Source organism: Bos indicus, chromosome 3, assembly GCF_029378745.1.
Source record: "Bos indicus isolate NIAB-ARS_2022 breed Sahiwal x Tharparkar chromosome 3, NIAB-ARS_B.indTharparkar_mat_pri_1.0, whole genome shotgun sequence".
In the NCBI taxonomy this organism is placed as follows: domain Eukaryota; kingdom Metazoa; phylum Chordata; class Mammalia; order Artiodactyla; family Bovidae; genus Bos; species Bos indicus.
Window position 1 is genome coordinate 108,647,756 of NC_091762.1, and position 21,593 is coordinate 108,669,348.

Genomic DNA, 21,593 nt, shown 5'->3' on the forward strand with positions numbered 1-21,593 from the left:
CTCTGTGGCTATTTAGATGTCTTTGCTTATGTCTTTGGTAGTAGAACTTCAGGGATTTTTTTAGGAAATAGTTTCTTATGTATAGATTTTCCAAAAGACACAGATAAACCCCACTAAGCTAAAGACAATGGAAACCAGAAACTTTCTGTATCCTTTTTTTTTTTCTCCTGTTTCTCCTTTCCTAGGAGGAAAAGATGGGATCTCTGTGGTTTCCTTAACCCGGAGGACAGCACGCAGCAAGCCTGAAGATAGTTTTGACTCTCATGACTTTACATTTGCTAGAGACAGAATAAGTGAGTCACTCAATCCTGTCCGACACTTTGGAACACCATGGACTGGAGCCTGCCAGGCTCCTCTGTCCATGGAATTCTCCAGGCCCGAATACTGGAGTGGGTAGCTGTTCCCTTCTCCAGAGGATCTTCCCACTCCAGCTCTCCCACGTTGCAGGCAGATTCTTTACCATCTGAGCCACCAGGGGAGCCAGAGATAGAATGCCTACTTTTAAAAAGGTGTATTATTAGGAGCATATCTATGTATAGGAATACCTCTGTATATATATAAAGTCATGATTAGAGACATGGGTAGCTTTATACATATTTTCTCTGTGAAGTTTCATCATTGATTAGGAGACCTCCGAACTTTTCTGTAAGTTGGCCAGGCGTACTGAAGATACAAGAGCCTGAGAGTTTGTCTAGGCTCCCTGGTTTAGGGAAAAAAAAAAAAAAAAAACCATCAGGAAGTCTCTGTCTACTGTGCCTGTGATATTTGTAACTTTGGTTATTGGCTAAGTTTAAGTTTGCTTGACTTTATATAAAAAGAGGATAAGGTCATGACTTTGATCTTAGCGACCATGCGAGTGGAGGAACATGTTTACTGAGGTGGCCGTTGCCTTCAAAGCTCCCCTGTGTAACACTTGGTGAGCTGGTCTGCTGGGTGGCCTGCATCCTCCCATCCTGGCAACTCCCACTGGCGACCCCTGCCCTGGAATGGCTGCTAGGACCACCGAAAAAGTGCTGCCTTCACCAGGTTGGTGTGTTTGGAGTAGTACTTGGTTTCCTGTCTTTACCCTTCTCATCTCTAAGATGGGGGTAGGATGTCCTTTGCTCCTTACAGTAGTTAATAAAACGTGGAGAAGCACAAGCACTTCATGCCTCATTCTGGGAGGATGGTGCCTGTACAAAGCTTTCGAGGGAGTCTCAAATGCCTGTCTTTCAGGAGCTAAGGACTAGCTCAGTGTTAAAAATACCATCAGACCCTCAAAGGTGAACACGGAGAGTGGGAACAATCCACAGAGTAGAAGCTGAGAAGCTATTTGGGGGCCTAGGGAGAGACCGAGGGACGTGTCACGAGGGCCAGTGAGGGTGGAGCACCCTGCCTGTCCAAGCTGCTGTCCCCATCTTGGGGGCCTTCGGAGTGCTGTAGGAAATTGATCTGGAAATAGGTGAAATGTTTTCATGATAATGGAGTTTATTCTCTTTACTTAGAAGAAAATCCCTTACTATGGAAGAGGAGGAAGCAGGCATTAGCATTACTTCTGATTCCCAGAGTGGTCTTTGGGTGCTGGGATGATCTGGGCACCCTCTAAGTGTGTGTTCTAAAGAGGGCAATGTTGACGTCTTGAGCTATGTGGTAAGTAAGGGAACTGAAACCGGGATTACAGGGCCCAAGCTTGAGAGCAGTAAGGATGCTTTTTTGAAACACTGTGACTTAGTTTTTGCTTTTATGCTGACTCCTCTGCCCCTTAGCCTTACTCCAAATTACTAAGGCATCATTACACTTAAAAACTCACATCAGGGGGACTTTCCTGGTGGTCTAGTGGCTAACACTCCGAGCTCCCAATGCAGGGGCCCAGGTTCAATCCCTGGTCAGGGAACTAGATCCCGCACGCCACAATTAAAGATACTGCACGCTGCAGCTAAGACCCAGTGCGGACAATTACATAAACAAAAACTAAGGCCTTGCATCGGAAGCCTGACTCGGGGCACTGCTCTGGTTTGGCCGTGGTGTGGAGAGGGAGTTGGATTGTACTTTGTACGCATTTACTTCTCCTGGGCTGGCTCCTGTTCAGTGCCTGCAGGGGCCATGTGCATTAGAGATGCAGAGATAAGAAGAAGGGGTTGGGGTCCTTATTCCTGTGTTAATCTAAATTAATGTTATCAAGCCTGAATTAATTATTAAGTGGCAAGCTCCATAATTTGAAACAATTTTCCCTTTGAAAAACTACCTCTGTGGAGTAACTATTTTCTCCCACTTGAGAGGAGCTGTAACAAAGTTGATTCTGATCCCCATTTCAAAAGGTGTGGTCCCCAAGGAGGGTGATGGGGGCTGGGAAGAACAGGGGAGCCTTTGGTTTATGTTACTTTCAGGCTCAGTCTTATTTAGTTCTTCACTTTGTGTTATAGAATATACGGAAATATTCATTTATTAGTACTTGGAAGATAATTTATAAGTATTAGGGTTGAACCACAAGCAATCAACCATTTTGATCTTCCAAAATGGCAGTTATCATGATTTAACAACATACATGTGTTGGGGGTAAATGTGCACCAGGTTTTTACCGATTATGCACAAAAATAAACAATAGCTGGGAATTCCCTGGCGGTCCATTGGTTAAGACTTTGAGCTTTCATTGCTGTGGACCTGGGTTCAATCCCTGATTGAGGAACTAAGATCCAATGAGCTATGCAGTGACAGGAAGAAAAAAAAAAGAGAGACCCCTGGCCAATACAGCTCTCCTCAGACTCCCATCCCCACCCCCCATGACTTATTTCTCTACCCAAGGATGTACTTAGTCACTCAGTTGTGTCTTACTCTGTGACTCCTTGGACAGTAGCCCACCAGGCTCCTCTGTCCGTGGGGATTCTCCAGGCAAAAATATTGGAGTGGGTTGCCATGCCCTCCTCCAGGGGATCTTCCCAACACAGGGATTGAACCCAGGTTTCCCACATTGCAGGTGGATTCTTTACCATCTGAGCTATAAGGGAAGCCCCTTACCCAAGGATACTTTAAAATATGTAATTTGAATAAGTAATACATTCAAATGACATGTATTCAAATGGTACTGAAGTCAATGGAAAGTTGGGCCACCTGCTCTCTGCTCCCAGTTGTCCTTCCAGAAGAACCTTGTACTTATATGAGCAACATTCACGTGTGTAACAGAAGTGGGTAGCATACTCTTTTAAAAATTAAACAAATTATTTATTTTTGGCTGTGCTGGGTCTTCGTGGCTGCCTGTGGGCTTTCTCTAGCTGGGGGCCCCTTGCTCCCCAGACTGTCATACCGGGAGGCGCCAGAAGGTGGCAGGCGGAGCACCCCAGCGCCCCTGGCCTTAGCGAGGCTCTTCCCTGGAGAGGAGCCAGGATAGGAGCCTTTAGACCCGTCCCAGTGACCTGCCTCCCAGCAGCAAGCCTAACTCTGTGTGGTGGGTGGGTTGCCCAATTCTCCCCCGCCCCCCACCTAGTTTTACAGCCGTTTCTTAAATGAGTGAGCCGTTTGAGATCACCAGCAGCGACCTTGAGCTGGGCTTTGAGGCCGCACCCTAAAATGACAGCCGCGTCCTCCTCCCGCTCCAGGAACTAGCCGGAAGGATTTACATACCGTGGCCTGGCAGGGCTCCAGTTTCCTTAATTGTAGGGCTCTACTTCCTGTCCCTTTTAGCCAAATCTCCCACGCCCTTCCATGAACTAGGAGGTCCCCAGAACAGGCTCTTACTCACCACCCTTTACCCACTCTACTATGTATATAGGGAAAAATAGATTAATGAATAAACCAGAGGTTGGAGCACCCCAAAGGCAGAAGTGCTGGGACCCCGGGACTGCTTTCCTGCGGGGTGGGGCCCCGGCGACCGTCTGGGCCCAGAGCTTGGGCTGATGGCCCTCCCCCTCCTCCCAACTCTAGATTTGTGACTCACTGAATCCCAGCTTCTCTGTCTGAGATAGAGGCCCGCCCAGCGCCTCCTTCGGGGCAGGCAAGGGAGACCCCAACCCTGGCTTTTCAGGAGGCTTGAGGGGAGAAGGGAGGGCACGGAACAGCACCGGTGGGAGGGGAGGGCGGGCAGCTGCGATGGCGGCTGGTGGCCTCTCCCAGCCACGGCCCACGCCACCTTGCAGGAGACCAGGGTTGCTGGGGGGGTTCACAGCCTGGGGGCTGGGGACGGCATTTGTACCTAGTTTAGGTCCCCAGGTCTTTAGGGACTGCTGGATTCTCAGGCGGGCTCAGTGGAATGGGGACAAGAGTGGGCAGGGAATTTCATCCAGTTCTCTGCCAGGGGGTGGCCGAGCTTTCCGTAGTCATCCTGCGCTCCTGGAGTGTGGTTAACCTGTGCACGGGACAGAACTTGCAGGAAGACTCAGGGTCAGGCCCCAGCCGGTGAGAGCCCCAGGGTCGGGTGGGGTGGGGTGGGGGGCCTGTAGGGTTCTGGGAAGGGCTGGCAGGAGGCCCTCCTCCTTGAGTGCCCCAGGATCATTTCCCAATGCAGGGATTTGCATATGCTCTGTTTTCCCCATTGGCTTTTCAGTCTCTGGAACCAGGAAAACAAAAGGAGGAAAGAGGAGGCTGGGCAGTGCCTGAAGCTTGATCCCTCCAACACCTCAGCGACTTGAGCTCCTGTCTCAGGGTCACGTTCTGGCCCTCCCGCCCTCCACTTCACACCTTTTCCCCCCAAGTGTTTATTTTTTTAAATTTTTATTGGAGTATAGTTGATTTACAATGTGGTGGTTTCAGGTGTACAGCAAAATGATTCAGTTATACATACACACACTCTTTTTTAGATTCTCTTCCCATCCAGGTCATTCAGAGTATTGAGCAGTGCTGCCTGTGCTCTACAGTAGCTCCTTACTAGTTATCTGTTTTATATATAATAGTGTCTATGTCACCCTAGCCTCCCAATTTACCCCTCCCCACCACCCCTTTCCCCTGGCTCACCATTAAGCTTGTTGTCTACATCTGTGACTCATACTTGTGTTTTCTAAATAAGTTCGTTTGTACCCTTTTTTAGATTCCGCATGCAAGTGACATCATATGATCTTTGTCTTCCTTTCGCACTTCACAACCCTGTAGTGTGTGCCCCAGAAAAGCCAGGCTGTGAGAAAGCTGAGTGAGGTGGCCAGAGCCATATAGCCAGTGGCGGGGACCTGGACCCAGGGCTACTTTATTCCGAGCTGCTACCACTCAGACTGAGGTGTCCTCTTGCCAATTCCAGGGAGAAGCAGGGACCATTGCGTCCCTGCCATGGGAGGGGACGCTGAAGCCTTGTGAACAAAGATGTTTCAGCAGGTGGGGCGGGAGTTGGTGGGGAGAACTTCACAGTTAAAAATCCGACTCGTGGGAAAGAAACATGCCGGGCATTGGGTCTGGCAGCCTCTAAGCAGCTCTGACTGGAAGCCAGATTGAGAAAGAGGCCTGGAGGGGAGGCTCCAAGCCCTGGACAGCCCCAGCCAGGTCGAGGCTGCTGGGGAAGTACAGATGACAGGGCACTGAACTGACTCAGTCCTCAGAGAGCTGGCCCCAGCTGGCACTGGCTGCTCGGGCTCTGCTGCCCTTGTCTGTGCCTGCCAAAGAGACAGCAAAGCCAGACATGGCCCCTAGTTGGTCCGCCAGCACCCAGACCTGTTGTCCCCTGCCCCCTGCCCACCTGCCTGTAAGATCTGCTTCCCCAGATACAGCCCCTAGACAGTCCACTAGCACCCAGACCTGCTGCCCTCTGCCCATGTGCCTGTGAGATCGGCTTCCCCCGCCTGCTCCTTACAGAGCAGAAGCCGTGAATGACCAGAGTTCAGCTCTGTGCCAAGCACCCAGTGTGCGCCTTCAAGTCTATGGATGCAGGCTGGTGGGATTGGCAGAGGGGTGAAGGCAACCTACTTCTCCTTCCAGACCTCCCTTGGGGCCTCAGGGCCTTCACACCCCCCACCCCACCCTGGGGTATGCAGCGGGCTTGGGGGTGCTGCCTGGGTGGAGCTGCTGGGCAGGGAGGGTGTCAGGTCAGCTCTTGCGTTAGAAGTTACCATGTAGATGTAAGGGCTTCCCTCATAGCTCAGCTGGTAAAGAATCTGCAATACAGGAGACCCTGGGTTGATTCTCAGGTTGGGAAGATCCCCTGGAGAAAGGATAGACTATCCACTACAGCATTCTTGAGCTTCCCTGGTGGCTCAGACAGTCAAGAATCCACCTGCAATATGGGAGACCTGGGTTTGATCCCTGAGTTGGGAAGATCCCCTGGAGGAGGGCATGGCAACCCACTCTAGCATTCTTGCTCGGAGAATCCCCGTGGACAGAGGAGCTTGGGGGGCTACATACAGTCCATGGGGTCACAAAGAGGTGGACACGACTGAGCGACTGAGCCCAGCACACGCAGGTGTAAACCTGCGTGACTGTGAGGCACAGGGCTGAGGGCACCCCCGCCACCTCCGTCTCTCTTGGGGCCTGAGAGTCACTGCGAACTAGCGTCTGGAGCTCCCTCCCTTCCTCAGGTTTGTGGGGCCAGGGGAGCCCAAGCTGAGGCCCTGCCCCGGTTTGTCTTCCTCCATGGGACCTTGGGCAAGTCACAGCTTTGTCAGTGGCTGATAATGAACTGGACAGTCCGGTATTTTAGCTTCCCATCTATAAACACAAAGGCCCATAAAGGGCCTTTAATCTGGAATACAGTTCTTGACTGGGAAAGCTATTTTATAAATAGGGCAACGACCTTTCTTGGTTGCAGATACAGCCTCCCGAGGTGGCTGGACATCGCAGGCACAGGGCACCTACCTGGACGAGCACTCTGTGGGGGCTTGGAAGTCATGTTTGCTGAAGTCACTCCCATGTCATGCCTGGATTCTCGCCTCAAGTGCAGGCTTCTACAGGGTGTTCAGGGCCAAGAACAACGGGGTGGGGTGGGAGGGCTAACAAGCAGAGAGATGGCCAGCGTCGCCTTTCCTACAACAGGCTGCATGGTTGTTGTGTGGGAAAGCTATTTCTAGGGAAGAAAAAAAAAAGTAGTATAAAAGCTTCACAGGGCTTCTCTGGTGGTCGTGATTAAGCCTGCCAAAGCAAGGGGACACGGGTTTGATCCCTGGTCCAGGAAGATCCCGCACACCAAGGAGCGACTACACCTGTGAGCCACAACTCCTGAGTCCACGGCGCTGCAGCTACTGGGGCCTGTGCACCCAGAGCTCTTCCCCCCAACAAGAGAAGCCACTGCAACCAGAAGCTCATGCCCGGCAACAAAGAGCAGCCCCCGCTGGCTGCAAGTGGACAAAGCCTGCACACAGCATGAAGACCCAGCACAGCCAAAATAAATAAACAAATCTTCTCTGAAAAAAAAGAAAGTTTCACAAATTCTAAGTACAAATTTGTGAGACGTTCAAAGATATAATTACCAATTGCTGATCGTGTTTAGGGCTCATCTGACAAGTCTAGCTTTTCACTTAAAATATTTAACATTTATACCTCCTTTTTGAAACACGTTTTGTGTATTTGGCCGTGCTGGGTCTTTAGTTGTGGCATGCTTGATCTTTGATCTTCATTTCGGCATGCGGGATCTTTAGCTGTGGCGTGTGAGCTCTTAGATGTGGCACGTGGGATCTAGTTCCCTGCCCAGGGATAGAACCTGGGCCGCCTGCACTTGGGAGCGTGGCGTCTTAGCCACGGGACCACCAGCGAAGTCCCTATACCTCATTTATCTGGAAAAACAAACTAACAAACAAAACCCCCAAAACCAAAAAGAAGAACAAACTCCTGCCGGGCCTCCTCCCTCGCAGGGGCAGAAGGGAAGGTTGAGATGATAGCAGGAGGTGAGCACCATGTGAAGCCTGTTAGTGAGCGCCAACGTGAATGTAAGGCACAACACTGGAAGGCAGGCATCATCATCCCTGCTTCACAGACGTGGAAACTGAGACCCAGGGGACAGACGTGGTGGCAGAGCCTATTCTTGGGTTTGGGGCCAGAACCCCTAACCTCCTGCTTGGGGGTTACCCTGGCAGGGCCTCTTCAGGATGGTTCCGCCCCAGGGCCTCCTACTCGGCTCCTCGCCTGGAGCAGGGCAACATCTGGGAGGACGGGGCAAAGCTGAGCCCCACAGCCACTCCCCAGGCTCTCCTGAACGCTCAGCCTGGTTGCAGGGCAGAGGAAAGGGGACAGCCTGGCCCACCTCCCAGTCCTCTCAATAGCACCTCTTCCTCACTCTGTAGGCTCAGGACTCCAAGCTCTACACCGCTGCTTCCTGACTCCCTGCCCATGTGTCCACAGCTACCTCCTCCCAGGGCCTGACCCAAGCCTCGGGAAGGATGCTTCTGCCCCAAGGGACAGAGCGCTTTCCGTGGAACTCAGCAACCTTCCTTCAGAGAAGGGTCAGAGAGCGAGTGTGGAGGCAGACCTGGGGTGCCCACCTACTGACCTTCCGTCACCCAGAAGCCAGCTCCACCCCCAAGCAACAAAGACCATCACCTTTTAGAGCACTCACATTGTACTTTATTGAAGTGTGAAGAGAGGCAAGGGCTTTCCGTGTAAAATATTTAATGTTTACACCTGTACACAGACATATATGTATCCCCGCCTTGGGGAAGGGCTAGACGGCTCTGAATACAGAGGAGGGCGGGGCGGAAAGGGTAAGACAGACTGCCCTGGACCCCTGCAGGCATGGGGGACAGGCGCACAGAGTGGGACGGAGGTGGGTTATTAAGAAGCATCTTGCTTACTAACATGAAGCCACGTACCGCATGGAGAGCGCGGATGAGGCCTCATTGGCTTAAGAGGAGAGCCCACAGAGGGCGGGCACACGGTGCCCAACGAGCCAGCCAGGGCCGGCGTCCCAGCGGCGGGGTGGAGGTGGGGGGGCTGTGCACAGGGCCCCCAGCCCAGGCCTCTGCACCCCCCTGCCTCCCTCCCCGCCCTCTGAGAGAAAGGAGGGTTTGGGCCTTAGCCACGGACTGACAGCCGTTACTGGCAGCGTCTCCTGAAACTACAGATACAATGTGCATCAACAGGCTGATCACTCCTGAGCCCTCGGGCCGGGGGCGGCTGGAGGGGCCAGAAGCAATCCTACAGGATCTTTGGTTTGGGGTTCCCTTCCCTACTTGAGTCCTCCCTCTGTCCAGCCTCTTGTGGTGGGCCTCGGGGCCGGGCTGCTCAAAGGCCCACGGCCCAGCCTGGCAGCTCTCGGAGGTGCTGCCCCCGGGGCGGCTGGGCCGGCTTTATTCACTGAGGTGCTGGGACTTGTAGGAGAGGATCTCGGCGGCCAGCTGCTGGGGGTCCAGGAGCTGCGGGAAGCGCGACATCACGGCCTCCACCAGGTGTGGGGGGAAGACTCCACACAGCTTAGTGTACACGCTGGCTCGCTCCTTCGCCAGCCTGCCTGCCCCACCCCAGGGGCCCCTGTCAGCTCCTGGGCCAGGTGCCTGGGGCTCCTGCAGGCGTTGGGTGGGCGGGGGCAGCTGGTATGGCTCAGACCAGTATTCCCGAGGTGGAAAGGCGGCCGGCGGGGGTGCGTAGTCAGCGGGGACGCTGAAGTGGCCGGCACCCAGGGCCCGGCTGAAGGCCGAGAAGGCCGGGGTGGCAGGGAGCTCTGCCCCGTAGGTGCAGTAGCCGGCATAAGGGCCCCGAGGTGGGCCCGGCTCGCCAGGGCCCCCTCCTCGAACCCCCCAGAGTTCTGACATCTGGCTCTCCAGGGAGCCGATGCCCGAGTCCAGGCAGTCCTGGGAGGTGTAGGGGAGAGAGTCCAGGGTCTGCGGGAACCACTCTGAGGGCCCGAAGCTGCCGCCACTGCTCCCACTAGGAGGGAGGCTCCTGCCTGTCGGGGCAAAGGTCTGCATCAGGCCCTCCCGGGGGGTTCCTGGAGACGCCTGGGCCCCCAGCTTCTTCCTGTCCGGGCTGCACTGCTCGTGCTCTGTTGGCAGAGAGCCGGGCTGAGAGGAGGGTGAAGGCCGCCGGCTGTTTTTGTCTTTGCTCGCGGCCCTGGAGGGTGGCAGCAGGGCGTTGGCGCGGAGCTCGTCGGCCACGGAGCGCTGGGGCCGGCTCGGCCGCTCGGGGTGCAAGAATCGGCACTTGATCCCATAGGTGCATTTCCTCCCTGGGAGAGAATTCAGGGGGGTGGATATAGAACCAGGGCTTCCCTGGTGGCTCAGACGGTAAAGCGTCTACCTGCAATGCAGGAGACCCGGGTTCAGTCCCTGGGTCAGGAAGATCCCCCGGAGAAGGAAATGGCCCCACTCTAGTACTCTTGCCTGAAAAATCCCATGGACTGAGGAGCCTAGTAGGCTACAGTCCATGGGGTAGCAAAGAGTCGGACACGACTGAGCGACTTCAGCTTCACCTTTACCTAGAACCAGGGAGTGGGAGACGGAAGGGCCAGTCCAAGAAACATGGGGTGGGTGCAGACTGATTTGGGCGAGCGATCAGGGGATGCTGTGAGGATGGCCCAGGAGGCTGGGGCCCAGGCTCTTACCATAGGGACACGGCTGCTTCTTGTGCTCTGATGTGAGCGGCTTCTTACGCAGGAAGTTGTCCAGGCTCGGCCCATGACGGCCCAAAGGGTCATCGGGGGGCATGAACCTGCAGAAGACAGGGAAGAGGTGATGGGGGACTTCCCAGTGCTGGGGAGGGGCTGGATAGGGAACCTCACTAGGACGAAGAGGGGGCAGCTCCTAAAACTAATGTCCACCCAGTAGGATACCCCCAGGTGCTGGGGGGATTGTCCTGAGGCAGGGAGGAGGTCCCAGTCCAGAGGGCTACAGTCAGGGGTGACTCTCCTGCTGGGAGCTCGCTGAGGCCTGAAGTCTGGATCTAAGGCTGCATCTGCTGGCCTCTGGTCAGAGCCTTGGGGCTGGGAACTGGAGAGACTATCCTGAAGCACTGACCACATCCTGTCCCAAAAGCTCCTGACCCAGCCCCTAAACCAGAGAGCCCAGCCCTCTCCCAGCCTGGCCGCTCCCCTGTGGGGTCCTGTCCGTCTTGAGCTCAGAGCTGCCCAGGCCCAAGACCACACGGCTCAGCCACAGAGCCACCCCAGCCCAGTCCCTCCCGAGCCGCTCCGGCAGTGGTGGGGACATACTTGTCATTGACAAAGGAGTACATGAGCAGCCGCTCCTCGATGAAACGCTTCCACTCCTGCCGCTCGCCCTGCAGGTCCCGGTACGTGTCATTGGAGACCACGATGCCGTCCGACTCAAAGGCCAGCTTCACGATGAAGCGGTCGTCATAGCAGACCACCCGCTTGCCACCCACCCGCCGTGACGGTGTGAACACCAAGATCTTCTTCTTCTCCAGGTCCCGCAGGATGTGCTGATCTGGGAGGCAGCAAGGGCGCATGCAGGTCAGGGCCCAGCCTGGACTCGCAGCCAGCCCGCATGGCTCCCTGACCCCTGGTAGCCAGGCTCTCAACTCCAGGGTCACGGGAACAGGAAGGGGCTCTGTGGAGGCCAAGGACCCCTGCGCCTTGCTGGACCTGGCACCTCGTTTCCTGCCCAGATACCAAGAACCCCCGAGAACAGGCTGGCCAGAGAAGGCTGGGCTGCCTCCATCTCCCCCGTGGACGCCAGGCCTGGTCGCACCCAGCCTGTCCTGGGGGGATCTGGCAATGAGTTCCGGCTTGAGCTGAGGCCAGATGAGTGTCTCAGCCAGGACAGACGGACCCACCCAGAAGGGGCCTCTTTTCCTGGAACGGGCGATGCTAGCCAGCCTGCCCCCACATCAAGACGTCCAGAGAAACAAACCTGGGCTCTCCCTACAAAGGTCAGGAGCTCATGTAAGAGCAATGGTAGCGGCCGGAACCCGTTACGTGCCAGCAGCTGGCATCCGCTATGTGCCAGGCGTTCTGCTGAGTACTTAGGTCGATTAACTGCTGTGATGCTGACACCCACCCCGCAAAGTTATCAAGCTCTCACCCCAGCCGTGTCTCAGATGAGGGGCAAGTGGCCTAGCCAGAAGGGACTGAGCCAGGATTACAGAGCCCAGGGACTTAGCTGCTATGTCACCCTGCCCCTGTGCCGCAGGGTATATGGCAAGAGCCTGCCACCATTAGGTAAGGGAGGTGCCCACTACCCGGAGGTAGAGGCTGCCCAGGGTGACCTCCAAGGACCACTGTTCAGAGCAGGGATGCTGAAGACAGCAAAAGCCAGGGAAAGAAATGCTGGTTCCTGCTTGGGGCCTGGAAGCTGTTGCTCACACCCAAAGGGTCTCTCTGGAGGAGAACCGCAGCAGAGAGACCACGCCCCGTCCGAGGTGCCACTCACCAGTGATGGGCACATCTGGGCGAGGCTGCTCTTTCCTCCAGGACGGCACAAACACGGTGATGTCTGTGTGGCCCCGCTCCAGGAACCAATTCACTGCCAGGAGGATCCCCCGGCAGGAGAAGACGTCCTTGTTCCCATGGCTGGGGAGGAGAGGAGGGCAGGGTCAGCCTGCTGTCGCCTTGGCCTGCACAGGAGGGAGGCGGGCTGCCCTCCAGCCCCTGCCCTGGCTGGTAGAGCCACTGGGCTCGGCCCCCCGCCCTCTGGCTGGGGGTCCTGTGCCTGTATTCACTGCTGGTTCCCACACAGGCTGTGATGACCAGACCTGGGGCTTTTTTTTTCCTGAGGTTCCATCTCCCAACAGACAGCAAGGAGACGCCCAGGAATCTGGCAGCACCTGCTCCCCATGTGGGGCAGGGTCAGGCCGCTTACAACACACCTGGGGGTGGGGGAAAGGCGCTGGGACCACAGGGACACAGATGTCCACAGGCGAACTGAGTCACCACCCCTCCCTTGCCGGCTCGGCAGGGCTGTGGGTGGGGGCTGGGGAGGAGAAACCAGATTGCTCTGGATTAAAGTTGGATTAGAGTTCAGGCCTGTTCAAACTGCAGGGAGTGGGACTGAGGAGGGTGAGGGGGGAGCCTCGAGTCAACCCTCATTTCGGGGCAGGAGGCGGCCACAGGGCCCTTCAGTGTGAAAGTGAAAGAAGACTGCTTTTCCTCCCACTGCCCTGATTCCCTAGAGCGAACGCCTGGACCGCCTCACCCCTCCCAGGAGGGCGTGACCCGAGGTGAAAAGATGGGTCTGGAAGCCTCTGGGGACTCTGCCAGCAGCCGAGCTGGGAGAGGGGACACCCCTACTGCTGTGGGCTGTGGACCAGACCTCAGCCCATCCAAACGCGGCTGGATCCAGAAGCAAGCCCTGAGGTGGCCCTGGCTCAGTTTCTCTATCTGATAAATGGGCCTGAGGGACCGCAGCCTCCTTCAGAAGGGCCCCCTGTCAGTGGGACAATGGTCCTGTCTGCTGGAGGCCAAAGACAGTCCAACAAAGTGGAGGTTCCATCTGGCTTCACGGGGGGGACGGGGTCTCCCAGGTAATACCGGGTGTCATGACAGGGCTCCAGGACCAGGCGAGGGCATGGGAAGGAGCCAGATGGGCCTCCCTCCCCAACAGCCCCTACCCCTCAGTGAACAACTCAGACTCATATTTGGCAAATAAAACAGAATAAGCATTACGCAAAAGAGGCAACTCCATGGCCGACCACATCCTGTGGGTGGGTTTGGGTGGGGGGGCGGGCGATAGCTAGAGCCCCAAGAAAGATAGAAAGGGAGGGAGGGCGGGCATGGAGGCTGTCGAGGAGTGAGGCTGGGACTCCCAGGGCTAAAGGTCTCTGTAAATTGTAGGTGAGGCAAAGTCCAACCTGAAGGCAGAGCTCATCCCTGCCAGGTGGGGCCTCCTTGCTGCCATCCGCTGGCCCGCTTATAATAAAAGTTAACATTTACTGAGAGCTGTGAGCCAGGCCCTGATCTCCGTGCTCAGTACTGAATCATCAGTAAGCCTCTGAGGAGGGGACTGTCATGAGAGGAACTTTGCTCTTTTATTCAGGTGAGGAAACTGGTCCACAGAGGGCAACCAGTTGCCAGCATCACAAGTAGCGATGGTCAAACAGAGATGCATACCCAGAGGCTGTGCTCTTAACCCCTACAGGTGCTGATGCCCGGATGGTACAAAGGCAAGCGACAGCCCTCACAGCAGGCCTGAATGGATGGGTACCCAGCCCCTACCGGAGCCCAGGTGCACTGCATACCTCCTTGGCTTCATCCTTACAAGGCTCTGAGATCCTTCTAAAGCTCCCTGGCTACTGGTAAGAGGTTGAACTTGAACCCACGTCAGACTGCCTTCTGACCCCTAACAGGAGAGCTAAGGTTTCTTTAGGAGAGGAAAAAAAAAAAACCCAATAACTCCCAAGCTTGAGTTTGAACAAAAGGGTTCAGTGGGTGGGGCAGGCTGGGAACAGGGAAAATCATGCATCTGGCAAACTCCTGCTCCTCTGTCAGGACCCCAGGTGGGGTGTCCTGACAGCTCCTCATCTCCCTGCCTCCTCCTGTGCACATGTGTGGACCTGCACATGCCCCCTCCCAGGCCAGCACTCGCAGGCCCTGGGACTTCGGGGTCCACTGGGGCTTCCGGGACAGAGCACTGCTTCTGGGAATCAGAAACCTTAGCTGGGGACAAGTCTGCTCTCAGTCGTCCCAGCCCCCAGAATATTCCTTAAGCAGGCAGCCAGAGCCTTACTCTTGGCAGAAGTCGAGCACGTGTGGCCGTCCCTCGAGTCAAGCCCAGATCCTGCCCCCCCAAGCCAGGAGCGCCTGTCTGCAGCTAACCTCAGTCCTTCTCACTGCCCTGGAGGAAGCTCTGCTGGCAGAGGAAAACCAGACATCCTCTCACCCTCACCGCAGTCGTGCTGGCCCAGAAAGTCAGGGGCCCTCAGCCTAACGAGACATTGGAAGACGTGTGCTTCTGCTGGAGACTCCAGATGCCCGCCTTGGGTAGAGGGCAGGGCCAAGGCAGGCTACCCAGGTGAAAAGATCTGCCTGGGCTCGGCCCAGCAAGTGGAGAAAAATTCCCTTAGAAGGAAACAAGAGGTGAATTTCCCCACGATTTGCATATGGTAGGGGCTGGCCCGCCTGCCCTGGGGCGGGAGGGGGCAGGAGGGTACGAACCCAGCAGCAGCTGAGACAGGAAGCTAGAGGCTGGAATTCCCCTTTTGCTACTGCCCCAGCTCAGAAAACCCCGAGCAGCTAGGCCTCTGGCCAGGCCCTCCACCACCTGCCCCTCCTCCTGCCCGGCTCCTCCTCCTCCGGCCAGGATACAAACACACACTGCACATGGCTGCCCCCGGGGCTCAGCCCTCGGGCCCACGCCCCCCAGAGGAGGGAGTCGCTAAGGGATCCCAGCTCCTGACCCAGTCAACTGCTACTACAGCCCGAGAGGGGTCCCCCAACTCTCAAAGCACGTAGGGTGACCAGCTGCCGCGGGCTTGTGGATGCCAGCTTGCCTCAGTTTCCACCTAGGCTCAAACCATTTCAGAGACGGGTTGACGGACCCAAAAGTGGCTGGAGGAGGGCCACCTGCACATCTACTGAGCTGGGCCGGGACCAGGCAGACAGTTGAGCTCGGCCAGGTATGGGAGGGGCAGACGGGGGGTGGCGGGGGGTGGGCAGAGGTATAGAGGCCTCAAGAAGCCCACCTGGGAGAGCCCTCGGGGAGGCGGGGGAAGGAGTCCTTCCCACTCCACACCCATGTCTGGGGTCTCCGCATCCACACCCGCAGGAACTTTTCTTTGTGAACTAGCCACCCAGCCCTGACTCACCAGCCTGCCTTGAAAGGACAGGGAGAAAGCGAGGCCAGAGGGCAGGGCTGAATGGAAGGGAGGTCTGGGTTCTCTGGAGTCAGCAGCAGCTACCCCCCAGCCCCGCCATGGGAGCCTGCATAGGGGAGAGGTGGGGATGGTTACTGGGGCTCAGGCCTAGCTCTGGTCCCTGGGGGGCCCTGAGAGCCCAGTCTAGCCTAGGTGGCTTCAGCAGAAGCAGAGGCAACCCAAGTCATTGAGCCCCTGGAGCCAAAGCATCAAGCTACCCGCCCACACCCCTGATGTCGCCAGGTCCTCAAGGTTACTCTTGGTCACAGCTGCAAAGGCCTCAGTAGCTGAGCCGGCTTCCACGCGAGCCCAGGTCTGAGGCAACAAGGCCCCAGCAGTCCCAGACTCTGAATAACAGTAATGATAACAACCACCACCAATGATGAACAAGCCCTTCTCTCCAGGTTCCAGGCATTCATTCCTCACAAGCACCACCTCAAGGGTGGTGAGCCCCATCTCAAAGAGGAGGAAGAAGGCTCCTATGTGAATAAGCTGGAGCCCACAGTCTGATCCCTCATGGAGAGCATAAGGCAGCTTTAGAGTCAGAAGGACCTGAGTTCGAATCCTTGCTCTGGCATTTACGAGAAGTGGGCCCCAGAGTACTTCTTTGAGCCCCCTCAAACAGCCCTAAAACCCACTTCCAAGAAGCTGCGAGGATTAAGGGAGACTCCTGGCACACAGTAGGACCTCCATAGAGGGCTTTCCCTTCCTCTAGACCAGTCTAGAGAAGAGACCAAACTCCTTCCTGAAGTCCTCTCTACAAGAGGTGTAGAGACGTGGCCACCAATCCCAGCCAGAGGCCAGGGTCTTGAACACAAAAGCGACATGTACCTCATGGCCACGTTGCTCCCATCGATGACTATGGGTCTCAGGTCACTGCCCTCCTTGTCTTCCTCGGGTGGATAAGTCTCCACGGTGGGAGCCTTGGGGGTGCCCCCACCCCGGGGGACCAGAGGCAGCTGAGGGCAGGGGTCCGGCGATGCCTGGCACTCCCGCTCGGCCCGCTGACCCATGTTTAACCAGCTCCCCCAGCACTGTGTTGGTGTCTGCCTGGACGCCCAGCTTCTGCAGGACACTGTGGATCTCAGCAGATGAGTAGCCCAGCTTCCGGAAGAAGTCAACCTTCATCTGCAACTCTGCAGTCGTTGCCTCCTCGGCCGTGGGCTCCTGGGCCGGCCTGGGGGTCCCCTGGCAGCTGCGGCGGTCTTCAAGTTCCCACAGGCTCATGGTGGGACTGGCTTCCTGCCTGGGCCTCTCTTCACTGGCCACTCACAGCTCAGATTGGTGGAAGGCACTTTTCATAGCTCCTGTAGGACAACCAGGAGGGTTAGGGATGGGACTGGATTTCCTGCTCACCCCATCTCCTGTCCCTCCCTCTCCATCCAACAATATGGGTGGCAGTATCCAAAGCCATCTTGGCCTGTTCCCTCTATTATCCTCCTTCCCAGCTAGAGAGCATCACTCCCATCTTATGAAGGAGGAAAGTTCAGCTACAGACATTAAGAACTTGCCCAAGGTCATCCAGCTGTTAGCTGGTGACGCAAGGATTTGAACTTGGGCAGTCTTACTCCTCCTCCCACCCCATCCCCAGCAACCACCCCTCACCCCCCCACCCGCCAACCAGGGGATCCAGAAATCGTGGGAGGCCTCCGAGGACCCGGCCGCGCCCCCACAGCAAACGGGGCGGGGCTCTCAGGTGGAAACCCACTGGGTTGGAAGTGCGCTGGAAGCGGGTGGCGGGGGCTTCCCCGTTGAAGCCATCGCCTCCTCGCGTCCGTCTGCCCACTGCTCGAAGCCCAGGCCGGGAGGCGCGGGGCCCGTGGCCGGACTCCCGGACCGGGGGAGGGGAAGTTTCCAGGGAGACCCACCGGCGAGAAAAGTTGCTGGGAAACTCTGGTTGGCCTCCGGGCTCGGTGACGCGGAGGGTGTCCCGGCCCAGAACCTCGCTCTCGCCCGATTCCCACTCCGGACCTCGGTCTCCCAGGATCCTCCGACTTGGGCAAAGTTAGAGGAGGCCCGGGGGATCGGCAAGGCCGGAGTGGACTGGCCCCACGTCCCTCCCGCTCCGGTCGGTCTCAGCTCCAGCCCTTCCCACCCCCTCCTCCTCCCGCCCCGGAGGCCTGCTCCCCTTCCCAGCCGCGAGCGCCTCACCCTGCCGTACGCCAGCAGCGGCCGGCGGCGTCTCCATGGGGCCGAGTCCCGGGGGCCAGGCCGCCGGCGACTTTATACGGGGCGAGTGGGCGGGCAGGTGGCGCCCGGGACCGTGACGCGGAAGCCTGGCAGGGGAGGCGAGAGCCGAGAGCCGGCTTGGGCGGCGAGGGGCGGAGCGGCCACCGCCCCTTCCTGCTCCGCCCCCGCGCCGCGCCGCCCCGCCCCGTCCTGGCCTCCGGCCCCGCCCCCGCTGCCCCAGAGTAGCCGGCCCGGCCTGGAATGGGGGTAGGGGGCGCGGGCAGCAGCCCCATCCTCTGAACCTCTGGGCCCTGGCGGTGGGGAGATCTGTAGGGCAGGAGTGCACGGCTCGCAAGGCGGGAGGTAAGCCCAGGCTAAAGCAGATACGCACATCGAGTCAGTCATCGGCGGACCAACTGTACTGCTACACAGGCACAGGTCCGCGTCCAAGTGTGCAGAAGGTACAGTCCGGGACGATCGAGTGAATTAGGTATACAGTTTGGTTCACACACGGTTGGAGGCAGAGCCATAGTTATCAAGACAGGGTACACCCAGGCAAGTAACTTTTCACATTGAGAATCAGGAACACTCAACAGGTACAGCGTGACTGGAACAGGTACACGCACAACGGGGGCCCCACCCAGGGCCAGGTACAGTTTTTTTTCTGAAATCAGGACCTTGTCAGAATAGAAAGGCAGGTACAACCTGCCTTGTCCCAGCTGGAAAGACTTGCATCCAGGGCCAGGAGCTCCTATTCCAGCCACCTTTGTCACTTTTGAAACCCCCAGTGACTCCACCTAGCCAAGTCCCTGCTTTGTTGACTGGTCATCTTTAAAACCCCCCCAAATACCTCTTCTTCTGTGCCTCCCAGGCACAGCAACCCCAGGGGCTGGCCTCCAGGAGAGGGAGAAAATGCAGCCGCCTCCGATGTTGCTCACCACCACTCCTGCCCAGTGCTCTGTGTGCTATAGACCTGATCTTCACAACAGCCCCTTTTATAGTTGAGAAAACTTCAGGGAAAAGTGCAGTATAGTTAGACATTTATTCATTGTAGTAACTCCTTTATGGTAGTAAAAATATTAAGTAATGAGTCCAGGTTAATAACCATAATGAAGATAAGCCAACCACAGCGATAATGCTTGGCATTTATGGAGTACTCACTGGGTGGTGGGCACTGTGCCAACGCTGTGCAGACACTTCCGTGCCTTTGCATCTCCTATCTCGGCCAGCAGCGCCCTCCCCTTCTTCCCTCCCTGCTGCTGCCTGACCAATTCAATTCCTCTTTTTGATGATGTCACCTCCTCTGTGAGGCCTGCCCAGACTCCTTTGGTGCTGAGTTGCTTCCTCCTCGGTGCCCCCACAGCACCCTGCCTGTGTCCCTACGTGTTGGATTGCAATCGCTGGCCAGGGACCGCCTTCCGGGCCAGGACTGAGATGGGACTCCGCCTGTACTCCTGGGCCCCGTGCTCCTCAGCACTGTGCCAGAGGGAGCCGGCAGCACTGGGCGGGCGATGAGTCACACAGCTCTGTGTCCTCCCAGAGTGAGCCGCAGTCTCGCTCTCTTCCGGCTCATGAAGGCAGCTCTTTCCCAAGAAGCTGAATCTGTTCTGCAGAACCCAGGACTGCTCCTGGGGAAACCCTGCTCCAATTGTAGCTGGAATGGCCTCAATCCCCAGGAGCCCTCTGGATCTAATGTGCCCAGCCTTTCTCCCTCCCCCAACCATTCTTTGCACACCTGTTTGCCAACTTCCTTCCTGGAGCCTTCCTGCTCTCCTGCCACCTGGCCAGCCTGGGTGGGGTCTGCAGAAGTTCAGGACTGGTCACCCATGGGTAGGGGACGAGGAGAGGCTGGAGAGGGAAAGGTCCCAGGAATTACCTTGGCCTTTGGAAACTTTCCCCCACAATGGCTCAGCGGGTAAAGAACCTGCCTGCAATGCGGGAGACACAGGAGTCTGAGGTTTGGATCCCTGATTTTGGGAGATCCCCTGAAGGAGGAAATGGCAACCCACTCCAATATTCTTGCCAGGGAAATCCCACGGACAGAGGAGCCTGGTGGGCTACAGTCCATGAGGTCACAAGGAGTCGGACACGACTGAGCAACTGAGCCCACCCGAGATGAAGAAGAGAGACTGGACCAAATTTTTTTTTTTTTTTTTTTTTCTTGGAAGCTCACTGGGCAGCTCAGTCTGGGAATGACACAGGAGCTAGATCACTGCTCTAGGAAGGGTGGGCAGGCTGCCCCCAAGCCTTGGCCATGGGCTGCAGAGGTTCAGTTCCACAGGGCCTCCTGGAAATGCAGAAAGAGCCAGTGTTTTGAGGCTCCTAATATACTTTAAAAAGACTTGTCACACTAGAGCTATAAAAATTGAAGTATGTTTTAATATTTAATTGAACAAATTAACTCTTTCATCACCTATTCAAATTCAGTGCAATGTATTTGAACTACTGACAAGACATTTGGAGGATTTGTTTTTAAAAATGTATTATTTCCTTGGAGAAATGGCTGATTTTGGGGCTGGGACAGGGAAAAAAGTGAGCTTGGAGCGTCCTGTAGTGCCAGAGTTAGGAAGTGGTCCAAACTCAAAAGGATAGGGGTGTGTCACAGGGCCTCAGGAGCCTGAAGCTCCCAATGGCCAAAGCTGCAACAATTAGAGCAATAAAATGGGTAACTGAGTGTTTGGTTGTAACCCAGAGTATAAAAATCCATGTCCCTGAGCTGGCACTGATAGAAATAAATTATTGGATAAATAACTAGCTGGAGGAGGAGAGACAAATCTTCCAAATAACATGTGGAGGTTCTCACTCCTCCTGGTTAATTATCCCTTCCTCTTCGCTTGAATGTACACTGGGCTTGCACGAGTGTGTGCTAAGTCGATTCAGTCATGTCTGACTCTTGGTGACCCTATGGACTGTAGCCCACTGGGTTCCTCTGTCCAAGGGATTCTCCAGGCTAGAATACTGGAGTGGGTTGTCATGCCCTCCTCCAGGGAATCTTCCCAACGCAGGGATCCAACCTGCATCTCTTATGTCTCTTGCATTGACAGGAGGGTTCTTTACCACTAGCTCCACCTGGGAAGCCCCACACTGGACTTAGTGACTTCTAAATAATAGAGCAGGGAACGGAAACAATAGTAAGTTTACAGTGGAGACACCTGGCAGATACCACCTTGACCGAGTGATCGAAGTTACCACCCTATCATGTGCCCCCATCAGTACGTGATGAGGTGCGTGCGAGCTCAGTTGCTTCAGTCATGTCCCACTCTTGGCAACTCTATGGACTGTAGCCTGCCAGGCTCCTCTGTCCATGGGATTCTCCAAGCAAGAATACTGGAGTGGGTTGTCATGCCCTTCTCCAGGGGATCTTCCCAATCCAGGGATTGAACCTGTGTCTCTTACGTCTCCTGCACTGGCAGGCAGATTCTTAACCAGTGTACCACCAAGGAAGTCCTCAAATGCTGATTGAAGGACATTATGCAAAATACTTGACCAGGACTCCTCAAAACTGAAAAAGATCTCAAAAAGCACGGAGAGACAGAAACAGGCACAGACCAGAGAACACAAGGAGACACACCAGATGGATGCAGTATGGCTCCTGGTCAGATCCTGGAACAAGGAGTGCAGTAGTGGAAAAGCTGGTAGAATCCAAATAAGGTCTGGACATTTTTGTTTTGTCTGTGCCACATGGCATGCAGCATCTCATTTTCCTGACTAGGGATTGAACTCATAGCCCTTGCACTGGAAGTGCGGAGTGTCAACCACTGGACTACAAGGGAAGTCCCAGGGTCTGGATTTTAGAGATGTAC

General features: G+C 56.1%; 1 protein-coding gene across 1 annotated transcript; it reads right to left on the reverse strand.

Annotated features, from left to right (window-relative positions):
* Positions 1 to 8,422: 8,422 nt before the first annotated feature.
* ZC3H12A (zinc finger CCCH-type containing 12A) lies at positions 8,423 to 17,687 on the reverse strand. The gene is given in 7 exon segments (XM_070786832.1): positions 8,423 to 10,042; positions 10,418 to 10,524; positions 11,024 to 11,258; positions 12,204 to 12,343; positions 16,453 to 16,622; positions 16,624 to 16,928; positions 17,490 to 17,687. Coding segments are annotated over 6 exon segments (1,752 nt in total). The 5' UTR covers positions 16,849 to 16,928; positions 17,490 to 17,687; the 3' UTR covers positions 8,423 to 9,167.
* Between the last annotated feature and the right edge of the window lie 3,906 nt (positions 17,688 to 21,593).